General features: G+C 36.6%; 1 protein-coding gene across 1 annotated transcript in view; it reads left to right on the forward strand.

Annotated features, from left to right (window-relative positions):
• Window positions 1–1,754: 1,754 nt before the first annotated feature.
• The window catches only part of LOC148864060 (T-complex protein 1 subunit alpha-like), a 34,973-nt gene continuing 17,220 nt past the window's right edge, over window positions 1,755–19,507 (forward strand). Inside the window, exons 1-9 of the mRNA XM_088974428.1 lie at window positions 1,755–2,016; window positions 2,198–2,262; window positions 7,209–7,298; window positions 7,438–7,524; window positions 7,661–7,720; window positions 7,858–7,908; window positions 8,402–8,497; window positions 15,516–15,581; window positions 15,849–16,066. Of these exons, the coding sequence (XP_088830554.1) occupies window positions 1,944–2,016; window positions 2,198–2,262; window positions 7,209–7,298; window positions 7,438–7,524; window positions 7,661–7,720; window positions 7,858–7,908; window positions 8,402–8,497; window positions 15,516–15,581; window positions 15,849–16,066 (806 nt within the window). The 5' untranslated portion in view covers window positions 1,755–1,943. The remainder of the gene's footprint in view (window positions 2,017–2,197; window positions 2,263–7,208; window positions 7,299–7,437; window positions 7,525–7,660; window positions 7,721–7,857; window positions 7,909–8,401; window positions 8,498–15,515; window positions 15,582–15,848; window positions 16,067–19,507) is intronic.

Here is a 19,507-nt window from a genome sequence, read left to right on the forward strand (position 1 = left end):
AAATTTATGTATTCAATATGCCATGAATACTATTTTTACTCATATTTCAAAAATTATAAATTGTATTATATATATAAAAAGTTCAGGGGCAAGAAAACAATAATTTAAATATTTATGTCAAATTTATGGTTTAAAATAAAGATTTTATATTAGATGTAAAACATAGGTGGAATTCTACCTATGTCGTGTTAGAAAGTTGTATATCTCATAAGCAGTTTCTTTCTAATTTTTATAATTTAAAAATGCCTAATGATATGATATTTGAGGAAGACTGGGAAATGGCAGTATGTATAATAGATTTTTTAAAACATTTTTATGATGCAACAAACGAAATATCTAGAATTTATTATCCAACTACTTGTAATTTACCTTATCAATTAATGGTTATCAGTGATTACTTTGCAAAATATATAAATAATTCACAATTTTTATGTATTATTGAAATTATGGAAAATAAATTTAAAAAATATTGGGAGAACATTTCTCCCCTTTATTGTTTAGCTACAATATTAGACCCTAGTATTAGGAAAGATAGTTTAGACATTTTACTTGAATCATGAAGTGAAAATAGGAATATTGATATAGGAAATAAAAAAGAAGAAATTAATAATTTATTATTTGAAATGTATAGTTTGTAAGAATATGAAGTTGTAGGAAAATATTCCTACAACTTGTTCATCATCTTATTCTTCTAATTTTGATCTTGAGCCTAGTAGTGGAAGAGAAAAACTTTTTTATTTAATAAGTAGAATGCAAAAATTTGCTAGTTCTACAACAAATTCATCTACTGAACTTAATTTTTATTTGTTTGTAATTTTTTCTAATTTAGGTAAAGTATCAAAAAAATTTTGATATTTTAGCCTGGTGGAGTGAACATTCGAAAAATTATCCGGTTCTCGCCACCATGGAACGTGATCTACTAACCCCTCTGGTGTCTACAGTTCCATTGGAGTCTTATTTTAGTGCAGGTACCAAGGTGCTGGATGACAAAAGAAATTGCATGAACGATAAGAGCATAGAGATGTGCATTTGCTTTAGGATTGGTTAGATGCAAAACATAGATTACAAGACAAGGGAGGGCATGATATTACACCGAACATTTCACCCGAAGCGAGATGATGAAAGTCATGAATGATGGTTCATGAATTTTACTACTTGTATTTTTTTTTATTTAATTCATTTGATATATATATATATATATATATATATATATATATATATTTTATTTGTTAACAATGTAATTTTGTATTTACAATTTGTAACCATATTGTATTTTTTATCTTTTATTAATTTATTCCATTTTCATATTTCATGCATCCAAGTTAACAATGCAAGTATCCAATCATTATATTTGTAATTCACTAATTTGTACCATTCAAATTTAAATGAAATAAAATTCATATTTTTCTTCCAATTTGTTATTCCATCATTCTTATTTCAATTTGGTTAAGTATTTTTTTTTTCATTTATATGTTAGATAAATTAGATTTATCATTTCTTAATTTTTTAAATAGTTCCCAATTTCAAAAGTTTAAAGTAAAGTTAAATATTTTAATTTTACAAAAAAAAATAAATCAAAATTTTCAAAAAAAATAGTGCAGCTCTGTTCATCTCAGGCCTTTGGCCCAACCCGGCACGGCCCAAGCCCACAGCCATGGGCGGTGCTGGGCCGACCCCCGAAATTTTCACCGGAGAGAGCGGCACGGCCGTGCACGGCCCACTTTACACCTCTAAACCTTGCGGTAATTCAAGACATTTGCCTTCCATTTTTCATATTCTCACTCCTTTCCGCCTCCGTGCCTTGAATCCCTTGATCTCTACTTGGTGACAGAAGATTGAAGATTTCTGGGGTTTGTACAGACCCTTCTTTGGACCTTCTAAGTTCTAAATCTTCGGTTTAGTCTCAGAAGCTTTCTTGCTCCGGTACTTTGGACTATCCCAAAATGGCGATTGCAGCACAGACTCCTGATATTTTGGGGGAGCGACATTCTGGCCAGGACGTTCGGACCCAAAATGGTACACTTTTTAATGCCCTTTTTGCTTGAAGGACGAGGTTGCTTGATAACGGTGCCTCATTTTGTTTTCTGTTTTTACTCTTCCTTTTCACTGCGCTTATTTGCATCATTTCATATGAAATCTAATCAAAGTCTTTTATCGGTCCTGTCTTTTTGGTTGATTCCGAACGGAACATGGGCAGTGGTGGCGTGTCAAGCTGTTGCGAACATTGTGAAATCATCGCTTGGACCCGTTGGTCTGGACAAGGTACCTCCTTTGTTCCTCGAATGAATGCCATCAGAATATCCTTCATTGTTTCTTACCGTTCTTTTTTTTATTTGTCATTTTCAAGAGATTTTATTTTCAAGTGTAAGTATTTCCTTTTTTTCTTGTTTCCCTCTTCTGGAAGGCAAGTGAGTTTGCGCTGAATGCTGTGTAATGATCAGTTAGGTGTTAGCTTAGAGTGTATCTTATGCTTGCAGCTGGTGTACTTTATTTGCTCAATAAACAGGGGTCATGACATTTCTCATAGTTAGTGTTAACTTGGGTCCTTACCTCGTTTCGTTGATCCCCCTAGGGGTGCGCTTTTGAACCTATAAGGACTCAAATGAGAATAGAGTGTGCTGATGTGGGAGGGCATACCATGTTGAGTGAAACATTTAATCTCTATTGTCAGATGGACCAGACGACCCTCCTTTTTGAGATTAAAATTAAAGAGATTAATATGTTGGCCAGAATGAGAATGTTAGCAAGGATTTTGGTTGGGGCATCAAGCAACAGCCATTGGTTAGTGCTTATCCACGTCAGTCAGGTTTATGAGTATCATTTGGTGGTTGGGGGAATAATTGGCATGGGGGGTGTTAGTGACATAAGAGACCTGTTAATGCTCCACAAGAATGTATACTTTCACTTCCTAATTTGTTGGACGGGCTTACTTATCTTCCCCCTTGTTATCACTCCATCTCTGCTGATGTGGCTGTTGTGTATTTTTTTTGAAGATAAATAAAAATAAACTATATAACAGAAAAAGGAAAGAGAGGTTACAGCAGGGTGATAAGGAATCACCCAGCAAGAATAGACCCAAAATACGACAGACTGCACATTTTCATTTGGCCACTCTGCTGAGAAGGTGAACAGTAGATGCTTTCTTTTCTGGCATTGGGTATTTACTGGCTGTAGCATAGGTTTTCCTCGGAATCCCAAATCATAAGGTTTATTGACTGTAGTATTTACCTGCTTTGGGCTTACTGTCTCTCAAAATCCTCATCATGGCTGTCTTACATTCAACTCTTTTACCTTTTGCAATCCTTCCATGACATCCATAATGCTCCCTAGATTTATAGACATTCCTTGCAAGAGATTGAATGCTTAGAAAGAGAATTCAATGCTTCTTTCACATGGATCAGAAGGACTGCAAATGGGATGGCTGACTCGCTAGCAAAACAAGGAGTTTATAGACAACTTCTTTGAAATGGTTTTGAAGACCCTTTTATGAGGGCTAGGTTTTGGCAAAATCATGTATATTATTAAAATAATATAAGAATAAATAGGATTTATTTTATCTTAGGCTTGGTTCAAAACTTATTCAAAAACCTTTATGACACCTAATTTGCCAAATTTTGGAAGACAAATGAGGGTTGAAAGTATGCTCAAAGTTGGAAAATAATCCTATTTGATCCAACATTTAGGTAAAGGTGTTAATCGGCTTGTGCTGTGCTGGGCTGGCATGGCATGGCTCGCGTGCGTCCCGGGCCGTGCTTCCATATCCTGGGATACTTTGGGGGGTCGGCCCGGCATGGCCCACAGCCCTTGTCGGGCACGGGCCTGGGCCGGGCCAAACTGTTTTTTTTTTGCTTTTTTTGTCGTTTTGATTTTTTTTAAAATTTTTTTTGCTAAAACACTTCACTTTACTTGATTCAATAATTCCTTTGAGCTTTGGGGAAAAATAAAAAATCTAACAAAGAAATAAAAAATACTTAAATTAATTAAATACTTGACAAAATACAAAATGGATAACAAATTGGAAAAAATAGGAATTTTATTTCTTGAATGTGAACAATACAATGGTCAATGGACAATGGGTGAATGAAATATAGAAAATGAAATAAAATATAAAAAAATAATACAATTATAAATTGAAAATAAAATTACATTGTTGATAAAATGACAACTAATTTAAATAAAACTGAAAAAAATTACAATAACTTAAAAAATTGAAAAAAATTACAATATTGAAATAATGAAATATTGAGTACACAAGAAAATAAAAAATATTGACTTCATCATTTTTCTTCGAGTTCCACCTCCACCTGCATCTTCATCTAATCATCTCCTTGATTGTCATCATCTGCTTCAGGTGAAATAGCAGGTATAATGTCATGCCCTCCTTTGTCTTGTAATCTATTCTTAGCATCCAACCAATCTTTAAGGCAGATGCACATCTCCAGACTTTCATCATTCATATAGCTTCTCTTGTCATCCAGTACCCTAATACCTACACTAAAAAAGACTTTGATGGAAATGTAGACATCAGAGGGCTTAGTAGATCACGTGCCATGGTGGCAAGGATTGGATAGTTTTTTTTCATGTCCTCTCCACCAGGCTAAAATATCAAAATTATCCCATCCTGTGTTGTCATAGGAATCGATTAAAGTAGAAATATTTGCTTGTAAATAAAAATTAAGTTTAGTAAATGAACTTGCTGATGAACTCGTAGTAGATTTCTGCCTCTTATGTATTAGAAACCAAATTTTGTCTAATCCACTACTGGAACTAGCTGTTTCAAAAGTGGAACTTGCATCTGTACAAGATTTCCTATGTCCTACAACTTGAGATTCATATAAAATATACATTTCAAATAATAAACTATTAACTTCTTCTATTTTATTTCCAATTTCAATATTCGTATTTTCACAGTATGATGCAAGTAAAATTTCTGAACCATCTTTCCTAATCCTAAGATCTAATTTTATAGCTAAGCAATAAAGGGGAGAAATTTTCTCTCAATTATTTTTTAAATTTATTTTCTATTATTTCAATAATACTTTAAAATTGTAGATTTTTCCTATATTTTGCAAAACATTCATTAATTATAAATAATTGATTGATTAAAAGACAACTGGTTGAGTAATAAACACCTGAAAGTCATTAGTTGCATCATAAAAAAATTGTAAAAAATCTTTTACACAAATTGCCATCTCCCAATTTTCCTCAAGTATAGGGTCGTGTGGCATTTTTGCATTATAAAAATCACTAAGAATTTGTTTGTAAACAATACAACATTCTAATATAGAATAGGTAGAATTCCATCTTTGTTGAACATCTAACACAAAATGTTTATATTTCAAAATTTTGACATAAATATTTAAATTCTTGTTTTCTTGCTCTAAGAACTTTTAATATATATTATGCAATTTCTAATTTTAGAAATATGATGAGAAATACTATTTAAAGCATATTGAATACATAAATTTAAGATGTGGCATGCACATATAATATTAATAGTTTACCATTTAAACATGGTTTTAATTGAAATTTTAAAATATTTATTGCTGAATCGTTATTACTAGCATGATCAAAACTAATAGAAAAAAGTTTATTTTCAATTCCATAAATATGTAAAGTATTTAAAATACTTGCAACAATAATTGGGCCAGCATGTGGCCGTTCAAGCCTAGTAAAACTTAAAATTCTTTTATGTGAAAGCCATTTTTCATCAATAAAATGACTGAGAACACAAATATAACTTATGTTAAATCTAGATATCCAAATATCAAAAGTAATCGCAATTTTAGAATTTTTCAAAGCATCTATTTTAATAGTATTTCTAGAAACTTTTTAAAATTGTTGATTTACAGATCTATGTAAAAATTTTTCAAGTTTAGTATCTTTAACTAATAAAAATGGATGTTCAACATGCATAATATATTTTGCTAATTCTTGTCTCATTTTTTCTTGGGAATATTTAAAAGTACCAAAAATCTCACTGCCTATTTATGCTTGTGATGTTTCTTTCCCTTCTTCTTTCATCAAATGGCGTTTCAAATGTTTGGCCAAGTGGCCAATACCACTAGTACTACTATAGTTAAAGTCACTCGTACATTTTTTACAAATGGCTCTCTGTCCCTTCCCCTCAACCTTCTCTATTTTAAATATTGTCTAAATCGGACTAATCAACCTAGTGTTCTTTTTCTTTCCCCTACCTCTAGTAGCAGTACTAGGGGTGGGAGCGCCGACAATATCAACAACATCCATATCGGCACTAACACTATCATATTGTGGCTGAGCATTGACATCGTCGACATTGACCATGTTGGGGAATTGGTGTCGAGAGTGAGAGGAGGAGCTGACCATTTTTTTAATTATAAAAAAATAAAAAAAAATTTAATTGCACTTGCCTGGATTGCTGGTTCGGAATTTCAACGGTTGAGGCTTCCAAGTCTCCCAAATTGCTAACTTGAGATACCCGAGCAAGCCTTGTTCTTGTTGAAACTTGAATCAAGTTGAGAACTGAAGAGTAAAGAGAGTATGAGAGTATATGTGAGAGTATGATGAATGAGAGGAGATTGAGATTTGAGAGAGTATAGAAGAGTATGATAATTGGTGTGATGAGAATGGTGGAGGATAAGACTATTTATAGGAATTGAAAATAATTTAATTCCCCCAAATACCCTAAAAACTAGCTGTTTTTTAGTTGTTGGGAGGGGTATTTTGGTTATTATAAAGTCATTTATCACTTTACCTAAATACCCTCTCAACTAGTTGTTATATAGTTGTTGGGGGGCAGGCTGGCCATGGGCGGCATGGCATGACAATGCAGGCCGTGCTGGCCTGGCCCGCCAACCTGAAACCCCAAGCCCGACACGACTCATACAATTGTGCCGGGCTGCGGGCAGCACGGCCCGATTTACACCTCTGCATTTAGGATCAAATATAGGCATATGGGTACTTATTTTGAAGGACTTGAGAAGAACTTCCTGATGCACTTGGTCGCTTTGAAAAACTCGTTTTCTATGAAAAAGCGTTCTCTACAGTCTCATATTTGGTCTTGAAAATCCTTGGGTAAAGACCATATGTCAAAAATAAAAATTTTCAATCTGGAAACAATTGGGTGCTGAAATGTGTTTTTATGTTGTCTTCTGTGTCAGAGTGTGTGTATGTGTTGGTTCATTTCCATTTGTCCTTGACACTATCGCCATTGATCAATTCTTCAGATGCTAGTTGATGATATTGGTGATGTAACAATTACTAATGATGGTGCTACAATACTCAAGATGTTAGAAGTTGAGCATCCAGCTGCCAAGGTATACGATCTTGCCATACTTCTGTTCCTTCTTATTCTCTCTTTGTTGGTATTTTTTTTTTTTCTGAGAGATCTTTGTTGGTGTTTGATTATGTGTGTCTGTGTCATCTTTTATATCTTCCTTCTTCTGGGGGTTTTAGGTGCTTGTGGAATTGGCTGAACTCCAAGATCGAGAGGTTGGAGATGGGACGACCTCCGTGGTTATAGTAGCAGCAGAATTACTCAAGGCAATGCTTAGACTTTAGCTCCTGCAGGCTGATTGAAGGACATGTGATAAAGCGTTTACTCCTTCAAATATGCTTGCATTGCTGCTAGATTTTCCAAATAAATCAATAATTAAATTTTATCCTTTAATTTATGCAGAGAGCAAATGATCTAGTAAGAAATAAGATTCATCCAACATCTATAATCAGTGGATACAGAGTGAGTTTTTTTACTTGTAAGAGAACATTTTATTTTCATAGTGACTGTAACTATAATTGCATCAATTTATCGGTTCATTGATATTTTGTCTGCACATTTATTTTCTTTTATATACATACAAGTTTATTTTTTGACAGCTTGCTATGAGGGAAGCGTGCAAATATGTTGATGAGAAACTTGCTGTGAAGGTATGCTTCCTTACAGCTTATATTTGGAAACGTTCCAAAAGGAGACAGGAAAATATCCTGGAAAATTTTGTGACTATGATGTGAAAATTAGTGTCTTTGAGACTGAATTCTCTGCAGATGGCTTGTCAATGTACATGGTTTGCTTAAGAGGGCACATCCCATTGATTTATATTGCAAGATCTGCATGATAACCACTGTCTGGCAGTGGTAGATATACAATTAATGGGAAGGTTTGTCTCTGCAGGCATGTATACAGAGAGTGGAACATCCATTCCACTCCAGGGTGAATTTTCTATGTTGAATGTATTTGATTTCAATCCATTATGTTAACTTTTAGTCAAAAGATCTCTTGGAAATATTGGTTTAAGCCTATTCTGTATTTCTAGATTAATAGGTTATCCTTTGTTTATGGACGCCATTAATCTGGTTCTCTTACTTTTTTTTTTAATTGTATTTTATGAATTTCTTTTTTTTTTCTCCTATGCATATCTAGGTTGAAAAGCTTGGAAAAGATTCCCTCATAAACTGTGCCAAGACAAGCATGTCCTCGAAGCTAATTGCCATTGACAGTGATTTCTTTGCTAATTTGGTAAGACATTAGTCACATTTATTGTGTGCCCTTGTGTCTCATCTGTTTGTCATTATAGCTATTGAAATTTAGAATTTTAAAGGTCACACTGTGTTTTCTATGGAAGTATGTTTCTGTTCCAGCCCTTTTAACTCTCCATGCTAACAAAATGCCGACATAGGGGCTTTGGATCAGCCTTTAGATTCTCAGAAAGTTGCCTATGAGAATTCCTGTTCTTGCAACCAATAGGAAATGTGAATTCCTTGTGCATGATATTATGATCATTCTCATAGATTCACTATATTAAACATTTTGCTTTTTTTTTGTTTTCATTTTCCAACTTATTTGCTTGTTTGAAAATTTAAGTGTCATTTAAATGGGTCTGAAGTGGAGAAGATTGCAAAGGAGGTTGAGGCTGAATTTAAATGGGTCCGAAGAAGTGCAAATGGGCTAGCTGATGGATTAGCAAAACAGGGGGCATTGAGACAGCAATTATTTTGGGCTGCACTGTAATGAGGAGTAGAATAGTGTGATTAAAGGGGATCAACAGTCCCATCACCAAGTTGTATAAACTGCTTATAATCTGAATTTAATAAAATACACTTTTACTGATCAGAAAAAAAATTAAGTGTATTTAAATTATTATATAAAATGATAATTTTATTATTTTGTTTTTGTTAAAAGCCATTTATTTATTTATTTGATAGTTATCAAGGCATTGTGCCTAGGTGACATGGCACCTTTGGACGGCGGGTGCCTGGCTTGAATGGCATAACTTATATAAAAAAAGTGATGCCTAGGCGATTTGGAACCCATCTAGACACTTAGACATCTCTAAATTGGTATATGGGGCTCCAGGTTTGGGAGTCATGTTGTGAGATTCCTTAACTTGTTGCTATATTTCTAGTTTTCATTAGGGCTTGCTGAATCCGATCAGTGCTATTTGGGGCTACAGAGATTTCCTGAAAAAAGTAAAATGGGTCACAAGAAATATGTCAGTCAATTTCCAGTGGATCAGATCAGCAAATGCTCTCGCAGACACTTTGGCCAAACAAGGGGTTTCTCGTGCTTTTTTGTATATCTATGGGTCTGTTATGTTTTTGTTAAGACACGGGTCTGTACTCACCCTAAAGGGGAGGTAGCACCTTGTGCCTCCTCCAAGGATGATTGTACTCTTTTTTGTTCTCTTTAATAAAACTACTTATTCATTCATCAAAAAACATATAAAGCATATTCAAAGTGAAAATGTAAAAATAAAATTAAACATAACATATAAAATATTCATGCACTCAGCAATTAAAACACTTGAAAAATTTAATTTCTTTATTTCTTTCCTAATCACATTACCCTAATTCTTTGAGCCACTTTATACCTAGCCCCTTGATGCAAGGGCAAACAAATCCTTGCTAGAGTCCCAAATCCTTAATTCATGCACAAAAGTTTGATTTTGTAATTTTATAATTCTTCATCTTTTAAGAATGTCTTGTATTAAGAAGGATGAATGCATAATATTAAAAGAACGGGGCAATTATAAAAAAAATAAAAAAATGGGGTTCTCATAACATTTCCAAAATCTACTTTTGCTCTTCAATCCCATCAACCCTAGGACTCATTTGAACATTATTTGATCATCAAATAAACTCTGTTATATACATGGTTTAAGCGCCTTACTTGCATACTAGGTTTACTCTATAAGACATCACCTTAGACACTTCTCAACTCAAACTAACTCCCATGATCACTTGTGACAGAGGAGCGTTGCCACCTCTTTCCCTTTCTCCCTTCCCCAGCAGTGAATTCCACCTTTATTTGCTTCAAAAATCTCCTCAACTCCAAATACCTTCATCAACACCACCAAACACTAGTTCTTCTCTAACCCCACCTCCTTTCCTTGAGTCCCCGTAGATCCTCAACATCCTCTTGACCATCTACATAATCTTGTCAGTTCAATTCCAACACCAGTACAACAAACCCGTCTTTCTTATGCTCCTAACTATTTGAATTTGAAGAGCACTTGTGGGTTTGCCTTAAATACTCAGACACTTTTTCTTTGATATGGTATCTTTCTCAGTATTGAAATTGTAGACAAGTGACCTTGGCCCTTTCTTTTCCCTTTTGGAGCTATGGTTAGTTTCTCGAGAAGTGGAAGAAACACTGGGTTGGACAACATAGATAACAAGGAAAATTTTCTTCAAAGGAAATCGAAAAAACCTCCAATAGATTAATTCAATTTACCACCAGGATTAAACATTGCTTAAATACTTTTGGCAGTGAGTAACTAATAAGGCCCAACCAGCCCAGGAGACCCGGGTGTGCCACTTCACCAGCCCCAAGCCGATTGTGGTCCAAGGCCCAAAGCCACCTCTCAAGCACGTCTACATTAGGGGGTCGCGACAAATGAGTTAGTTATGATATTAATGATTACACCTGGTTCTCACCATGTGCCTTCGATGTAAGTGCTTTATAAATACCAACCTGAATAATGAAATGGGCAGTTCAGTTGCTCTCAAAAGTCTCTCTCTCTCTCTCTCAATTTCTAGGAGGTAGGGCTCCCTCAAAGTAGCCGTAGAGCTCAGGTTATTGGAGGGAACCCAATGTCGACAACCAGATTGCAATGGATGAAAAAGTGGAGAGTATAGAAGGGGAGTTACAGAAGGTTACTGGGGAATTCAAGGATATTAAAGAAGCCTTGACCACAGTGACTAGCCAATGTGAACGGATGAACTCTACAACAACTCAAGATTTAGATGACTGCTCGAGCCAAGGGAGTAGTCAGAAGCAAGGGGGAAATTCATGGCACATGGCTAATCTGGATTTTCCTCTCTTCTTCGGTGATGATCCAATGTCATGGATTTTCAGAGTAGAACGATTCTTCGAATATAATGAGATTCCCAACCAATAGAGGGTAGCAATGGTACATATGGAGGGGGAGCGATACTTTGGTATCAATGGTATCGCTGGATTAATCCTCACCTCACCTTGTTTGATTTCTCAGAAGCCTTGTGCACTAGATTTGGGCCGTTGGGTTATGAAGCCCTTTTGAAGCTTAGACAAGTTAGCTCTGTTTAGGAATACTGGAACGAGTTCGAGAAGTTGGCTTCTCGAGTTTTTGGGTGGCCTGAGAAGGCATTGGCAGGATGTTTTGTTGGAGGAATCCAGGAGGACATTCGGATTGAAGTGAACGATCTTCAACTGGCGATTGTTATTGCTGCAACTAGCTTGGCTCGCCTCCATGAGGATTGAATTGGATGAAGAGGCTGCAACGAAACCTAGAACCTTTCCTCAAAACACCTCTGCCTCGACTTGACTAGAATGTGGGTAAGCCCAAAACCAATGGCCCTCTGCTGTCCTTGAAGAAGCTTAACTGGACAAAAGTGCAATCTTTCAGGGAATGGGGCCTTTTCTATAACTGTGATGGGAAATTTTCTCTGGGTCACAGATGCAAGAAGCATCAGTTATTTTTGCTTCGGATGGAGGACAATGACAAGGATTCTGATCAAGAGCCGCGGGAATATGTTGGGATAGAGGAACTGGATGAGGCTCCAGAAATATCCATTCAAGCTTTAATAGGTTGACCAACACCGAGAACAATGAGGGTGGAGGGTAAGCTCAGGAACCAATCTGTTTCCATTCTAATAGGTAGTGATAGTACTTTGAATTTTATTACCGAGTTGCTGGCTTGGCAATTGGGGCTTCTGGTTCAGCCCATTGAGCTGTTTCCGGTGCATGTGGCCAATGGGAATTACCTGAACTGTAATGGGCTTTGCAACGGGGTTGACCTTATGATACAGGGGAATCAGTTTAAGGTGGATCTCCACCCTCTGGAATTTTGGGGAACCAGCATAGTTCTCGGTATACAGTGGCTGAGTGACTTGGGACCGGTCATCAATGATTGGGTAGATTATCCATGTACTTCACTCAAAATGGACAAGCATATTCCCTTGCGGGCCATGGACCAACTCCCCCAAAACATGAGTTAAACCAGTCTATCATGAAATACTGTCATTACATGGATCTGCCAGTGTTGATGTATATGGGTCCAGATTGGGAGGGGATTGAACTTCTTGGACCTGAGACCCAACCACCTAGCTCCCAATTAAAGGGGGACCTCAAACGGCTCCTAGAGGAGTGTCATGACATTTTTGAAGAACCCAAGGCCCTTCCCCACTCAGGGGAGGAAACGTCAGGCTTAAGAAAACAGGTTTGGGCAGCGTGTGGGGATTCTTTTGACCAGGTGATGACAGATGGTTTAAATGCTTGTCTGCATGTTTACCAGGAACGAGAAAAGGATGAGGACTCGGTTTTGTTGGCAGGAGCCTTTGGTTCGAACCGTGTAGTTGGGGTTGGACTGGCTAGCTAGTCAAACCTCTCACATGATAACCTAAGTGGTCATGTGAGGGAGGTGGATTTAAATGTTTTTGGGCCTAATGTTGTGAGTAGCTCGAGTGGGTCCCTTAGAGTCAGGACTTGTAAGTTTTTATCAAAGCAAGTGGGCTCATTTGGGGGGGAATGTTGATAGACACAAGTGTGGGTCTATAGTCGTTTCTATAGAAGTTAGAAGGAATTATTGAAACTATGATGATAAGAAGGGAGTCTACAAGACAGGATACCAAAGGCTTTGTTTGGAGAATTACAACATATTCCTACAAAGAAACTGGGGTATCTCCAACTTTGAGGTCTGGGGACTCAGGTCTATGTGCTGGAAACGAAGGCCTTGAATTCTGACCAGGAGAGAAGTTTTTTTTCACCAATAAAAGAGAGGCGGGATAAGAGTGAAGAGGCTGTGGCTGTAGCTGGGAACACTGCTTCAACTATTCATAGTGGTTATGCATTACAGCAAAAAGAAGGTGAACTTCAGAAAGAAACCACTGTAGAAGCGACGGGTGGGAGAAAAGAAGGGGAGGATAAGCTAGAAGGAGAGGGAAAGGGAGAGGAGAGAGTTTGCTTGGAGATGGAGGCTTTAAAAAGTGCAATTACGATATCCTTGGGAAAGGAGGAGGGTAGTGGTGGGGAAAATTGAGAAAGCTTTAGTTAATCCTTCTTCAAACGTATTCAAGAGAAAGAGACATTACAGAACAAGCCCATTACAAGAGGATGATGAAGATGTTCTGGAAAAGGAGAAGGGAGAAGGAAGTGAAGGGGAGGAAGAAAAGCATTTGGGTTCAGAGAAAGAAAAAATTCCAATAGATGAGACTCATGTTGAAATTGATAGATGTGGAGAAGATTGAAAATACAGGATTAGAGGTGGCCCAGGTGGGCAAGGCAACTGGTATTCTTGTCTTGAGGGAGAAGATTATACTAGAAAGATGTTCACGGGGTTGGAAAAGCATTTTTCCAATGTCGGTGTGGGAGTGTACTGGGGATACTTTTGAGAGTCCCTTACTGTTTGATGACACTCAAAATTTTTCATGTGCAGATAGATCAGAGGTGGTTGAAAAAAGTACAGAAGAGGATGACGTTAGGTTTTTTGAGAAATTTTGTCATGGAATTGGAAAGAATCAATGAGGAGCTTGCTGTTTCGAAGAAGATCAGGAAACACATTAGCAGTTAAAAGGTTTAGGAAACAGAAGAAAGATAGAGATGTCTTGGTCTCAAAAGTTTTTGGTATCAGCAATGAAATTTCTTTTTCATTTATCTTCAGGAAAAAAAGTTTTTGGTAGGCTGAAAGGGGGTCTTCTTGCGGTTGGACCAAACAAGAAGATGTTGAAATTCAAGAGAACATCAAAGAAGGAGGGCTTATTTGTGTCTTGTTGGGGTGTTTTTTTCTTGTTGATGCTCTGGGTCAAAGTAGTAAGGTTGGTGCTCAAGGATGGAATTTGGGTTGAAGTTTTTTTGTCTTTTTTAGTATGTGACAGTTTGGGGCTTGGTTGATTGTTTTGTGGTGTGGGCTTGATTGAATTAGCAAGTTTTCATTTCTTGGAGATTTGGGCATTGGATTTCTTGGGTTTGTAGTGTTTTTTTTTTTTTGTGGGAGCTGTTCCTTGCCTTCTCTCTCTCTCTCTCTCTCTCTCTCTCCTTCTTGTCACTCTCCTTGTATCTTCTTTTTATTTTAGTAAAATCTTTTTTTATTTTATTTTATACCAAAAAAATGAATCCTGTTTTGTCATTTCATTCTGTTTAATGCCATATCCATTGTTAAATTATGAGCACTTAAAATCGTTTCTTACTACTTCAGCCCATGTCCTTTTTTTGGTCTGCCTCTAGCCCCTCTATCCCTTCAATTTCTAGCAAACCACTTTTTACTGTAGGTGATCTTCCATGCACAACACCAAACCATCTTAGAATAGTCTATTAAGACTTACCATATATTTTATATATATATGCCAAGCACCCCCAGGTATCAGTCTAGTCCACATTAGCTGCCCCAACTTATTTCTTTTTGTGGAATCTATCCATGCACAATTGTTTTCTGCTTACACCTTGTAAGGCTCTTTTGATGGAGTCTGCACTCAATAATGTTTGGTGTCTACAACAAAAAGAAAAGAAAATATTGCTAATAAAATCTATATTTTATTTTACTATTCTCTTACAAATGTTTCTGGATTTCCAGTTTTCCACCCTATGTATGGAATCATAAGTGTGGAATATATGTTTATTAGAAAAGATTTTGACTTCTAAGCTAACAAGAAGCAAAATATCTTCCAGATTCTAAATATCTTCTAAGATCTCTAAATATTTCATAATCTCCTAACTTGACAGTAGTTTAATCTCTGGACAATGATCAATGATTCAATAAGAAGGCAATAGAACATTTTGTAAGGAATTCTTGTTTGGTGTAATAAATCTTGTGGGGTCTGTGTGGCCCATCACTTCTTTTTGTGGTTGGATAGGTGGCGAAAGTCCATAGTATTGGGCCTGTTTAAACAGCTAGTCCATCATGAGAACTTTTGAGTGGTCAATAAGAGCTGTACCTACCCAAACAAAAACAGGATTTTTGCTTCTATTTCCTCATTCCTAGGAGTTTATCTGCATTGCCCTTCCTGGTTCTAACATTTTGTTATGCAATCAATGCATTCATCTTTTTTATTTGATTTCTTAGGCTGTGGATGCAGTTCAAGCAATAAACACCACCAATGCACGTGGGGAGACTAAATACCCAATCAAGGTCAGTTGTTGTATAAACTTCTAGTGTTATCATCCACAGAGTGTAGTTGTGTATGCCATGTTGGAAGCACTGGTCTTTCCTTTTCTATAGCTAATTCACATTATATTCTGATCTGAAGTTGAATCTGTGATGTGGTCATTGGGATTTGAACTTACCTATTGTCAAGCATTTTCGTTTAGTTTAATCCCTTTTTTTGGTTCATGGTTTTGAAAGGCATCCAGTTTTCTTGTTTTGCAAGTTATAGTGATACACTTCTTCTTGTTTCAGAGCATCAATATTTTGAAAGCTCATGGCAAAAGTGCAAAAGACAGCTATTTGCTGAATGGTTATGCTCTAAATACAGGCCGTGCTGCACAAGGAATGCCTCTTAGAGTTGCTCCTGCTAGGATTGCTTGTCTTGATTTCAATCTTCAGAAAACAAAAATGCAATTGGGTGTTCAAGTTCTAGTCACAGATCCTAGGGAGCTTGAGAAGATCCGTCAAAGGTGATCACATTAAATAAAAATTGAATTCTTTTGAAATAGTGCAACATAGTTTGGTCTTGATTTAGTTTCGTGAAGTAAGTAATATTTTGCAGCACTTCCTTCGCTAGCATCAGATGCATGGGTGGTTGGACATTTGTCTTGCACATTTAAAGGAATTCTGTTAAATTTGGATGAAACAATGAGGTGATCTTCCTAGTCAATTTTGAGGGTATTGCACCTTTTAGCAGATCATTTTGTGGTTGACACCTTAAGTACCCTAAACTAGAATTGAATGCCAAGACCATAAGATGAAATTTTAACTTCATTTATTGAAATTAATCACGTGATGTCATTTTACCTTATATTGGGATTTGTGGTTACAATAAATTCCTTTGTTACGTTTTTGTCACATTTTTCTATGAATTTGGGCTGCTGTTGTGAAATAAGTGTTTGTAAGGCTAAATATACCTACAAACAAAAAAGAACTTCCTAGTTCCTATATTTAATATGTACATGGACATTGACCATTGAGAACCTTTATGTTTTTTATTTTGTTTTAAAATGTTTATTGTGCAAGATTTTTTTCCCTTTATCAATGAAGTTCTATTGTTAGTGATAAAAAATGTTTATTGTGCAAGATGCTTTTCGGTGTTGGTCATGGTTATCAAGGCAAATAGGTTAAATACTTCAATTGTTCCAGGAATAGACAGGGCTGTCAACGGGTCGGGTCTGGTTTGGAATATGGTAGAACTAGTCCAAACCGACAAGAAATACCATGGACCCAGAACCGAACCAGACCCTATAGGGTCTGTAGTCTTGGAACCAGAACCGAATTGATCAGTCTTCGGGACAGTCAGGTCCAACCCAATGGAAGACAACAACTGAGTTCAACAGTGGAGATCGATTTCAAACTCCCAATAGTCGAGTGCAACAATGGAGATCGATTTAAAACAAAAACCCTTAATGGCTTAATCCCAGCAACCGAGTTTAACAGTAAAGAGCTAAATATCAACTATTAAAAATAAGAAGAAATCAACTGGTAAAAATAAAAAAATGAGAGAGAGGCTAATGGCGAAGAAAGAAGAGACTGTAGAGAAAGAAGAGACTGATGAGAGAGGAGACTGACAGCGACAAAGAACAGAATGGTAAGAAAGAATATATTGACGGTGAGAGAGATGAGACCGATGAGAGAGGAGAGATGGACAGATGACGAGAGAGAAGATTAGGTTGTAGAGTTCTAGCTTCGTTTTTGCTTTTTGAATGGAGAAGAAAACAAAAAAGGCTCATTTCGGTAGGGTTTTGAATGAAGCCCTACCGACGTGACCATTTTGGACATATGTTGTTTAAATATTACATAATATATAATCTATTAACTATTATATATATATCTTATACATTTAATATTATATAAGGCTCGGGTCGGGTCCAAGTCGGTTTGGGTCATGGTGGACCCGGTTATGAACTGATAATAATTGGGACAATTTTTTAGGAACCGGAACTGACCCATTGGGACGAATTCTAGAACCAGAGCCGGTCCGGGTCCATCGGGTCAGATCCAACCCATTGACAGCCCTAGGAATAGAAGAACAATTGTTCTTTTTACTTTTGTTTCTGGAGTAAAAGTAATGTTCATTTGGAAATTTACCAAGTCCTGCCTAGGCAAGCCATTTCCTAGCTCATGTTAGTTCTTTACTTCATGTAATGGTGTCTTTGTTAAGAGCTGTTCTAATGCAATAAAGATGAGTGGGGTCATACATATCTCCATTCCTTTTTGTTGCAGTGACAAATGCAAGAAGTTCCATATTGGCCTCTTCTAATATCTGTTGGTCCAACTCACTACCATGAATCCAGCTACCAGATTGGAAAACCAAAGTAGTTTTCTGGATTGTTACTTCATGTTGATCATGGGTGTGATCTATATTACTTGGGTTTGTTGGGTTACAGCTGTGCTTCATGTTTGACTTTGTCCTGTTTGCATGAGAGGATTGAAATAGTATTGTACTCTTTTATTGAAGTATCTGCGGTTACTTTCATGTGCAAAACCCATATCATTTGCTTGTTATTTTTCACATTTAGCTGTACGTCTGTTGTGGGGGTCACATCAAGGAACAAAATCGTATCTAGATATTAAATCAATGCATTTGATAACTATTCCAGGAGGTTGAGGCTAGTGGTGGGAATTTTCTGTAGTTTTTTGTGGCATTGAACATCCTCTCATGTATATATTTTCTTCTGGCTGGTGCAACAGTTGGGTTGCTCCATTGTTACCTGGGTGATCAGGGTTTGAATCTTGGAAACAGCCTCTTCGTATGTGTAGGGGTAAGGCAGTGCACATCTTTCCCTCTCCAGACCCCGCATGGTGGGAGCCTCATGCACTGGGCTGAACTTATTAGAAATAAGAAAGGTAAACAACTAACTTTTCGTGCATTTGTTGCAAGGTTGTACCTCTTCTAAAGCCTCTTTGAGAGCCATATGAAACACAACTTATTCTGACTTAATGGTTTGACGTGGCTGAGTGTAGTTCAAAAGATGTTGATTGGTGAGGGGATCTCTAAAGTCTAAAGGGAAGGGGCTAGAGAAAAGCTGCAGATGGTTGAGGAGGGTTGGGGAGATGATCTCTGCACAAAGTAATGCTTCTTAAAGTGAGGGAGCTTGGACTTCTGAGCGGAGAATCATGAGAGGTGGATTCTCTCTCGGAAAAGTTGTATCTTTCAAGTTACTAGGTGGATTAAAGCCAAATTTTGCAACAAAGTTATTATTCTTATGGTACTAGATAGTGGATGCTTAACAAGTTCAGCCAAAATGGCTGAGCAGAAGTGTGTTTTTCTTGAAGCATCTTTGGAGATGTTTTCTGAAAACTGAAGATTTTGGTAAACAATAAAGTAACAGTTGACCAGTGGATCCCATGGTCTGACTTGCCTTTGTGTATAATATCTTAATTTAAGTTTCATAAATTTTGTTTAAGGCATGTGTGAGCTATGCTAGAGTCTTAGTTGAGATAGAAAAGTGATTAGTTTTGTCTCTTTTCTCTAAAGAATTGTTTTAAGGATGTATTTTTGGGAGTTGAATTGATAGAAAAGTGAAAAGTGATTAGTCCTAACCATCCACAAATTCTTGAAACTCTTCAGTTGCCTAACAACAATTAGAGTTAAAATTTTCTTCTCCCAACATTAGGCACTTTTTTTTTTTTGATAAATGAGTGAAATTTTATTAAACCAGCAAATAAGAGTTACATGCAACCCGTGGAAAGGCACGAGATGCGACCTTTCCTTTAAAACTAATTACAGAATTATAACAGAAGTACAAGTACAAAAGAAATTACACTGAATCCCAAAATAAAGTATCTTGGGAAACCCCTTGTTTTGCAAGTGAATCAGCCAATGAGTTTGTTGATCTGCCTACCCACTGAGCTCTGATTGTCATAGTCCTTGTTAACCATTTAACCTTTTTGAGAAGATTTCT

The sequence above is a fragment of the Nelumbo lutea genome, chromosome 3 (assembly GCF_056320005.1).
Source record: "Nelumbo lutea isolate HS-2025 chromosome 3, American lotus-T2T, whole genome shotgun sequence".
NCBI lineage: Eukaryota > Viridiplantae > Streptophyta > Magnoliopsida > Proteales > Nelumbonaceae > Nelumbo > Nelumbo lutea.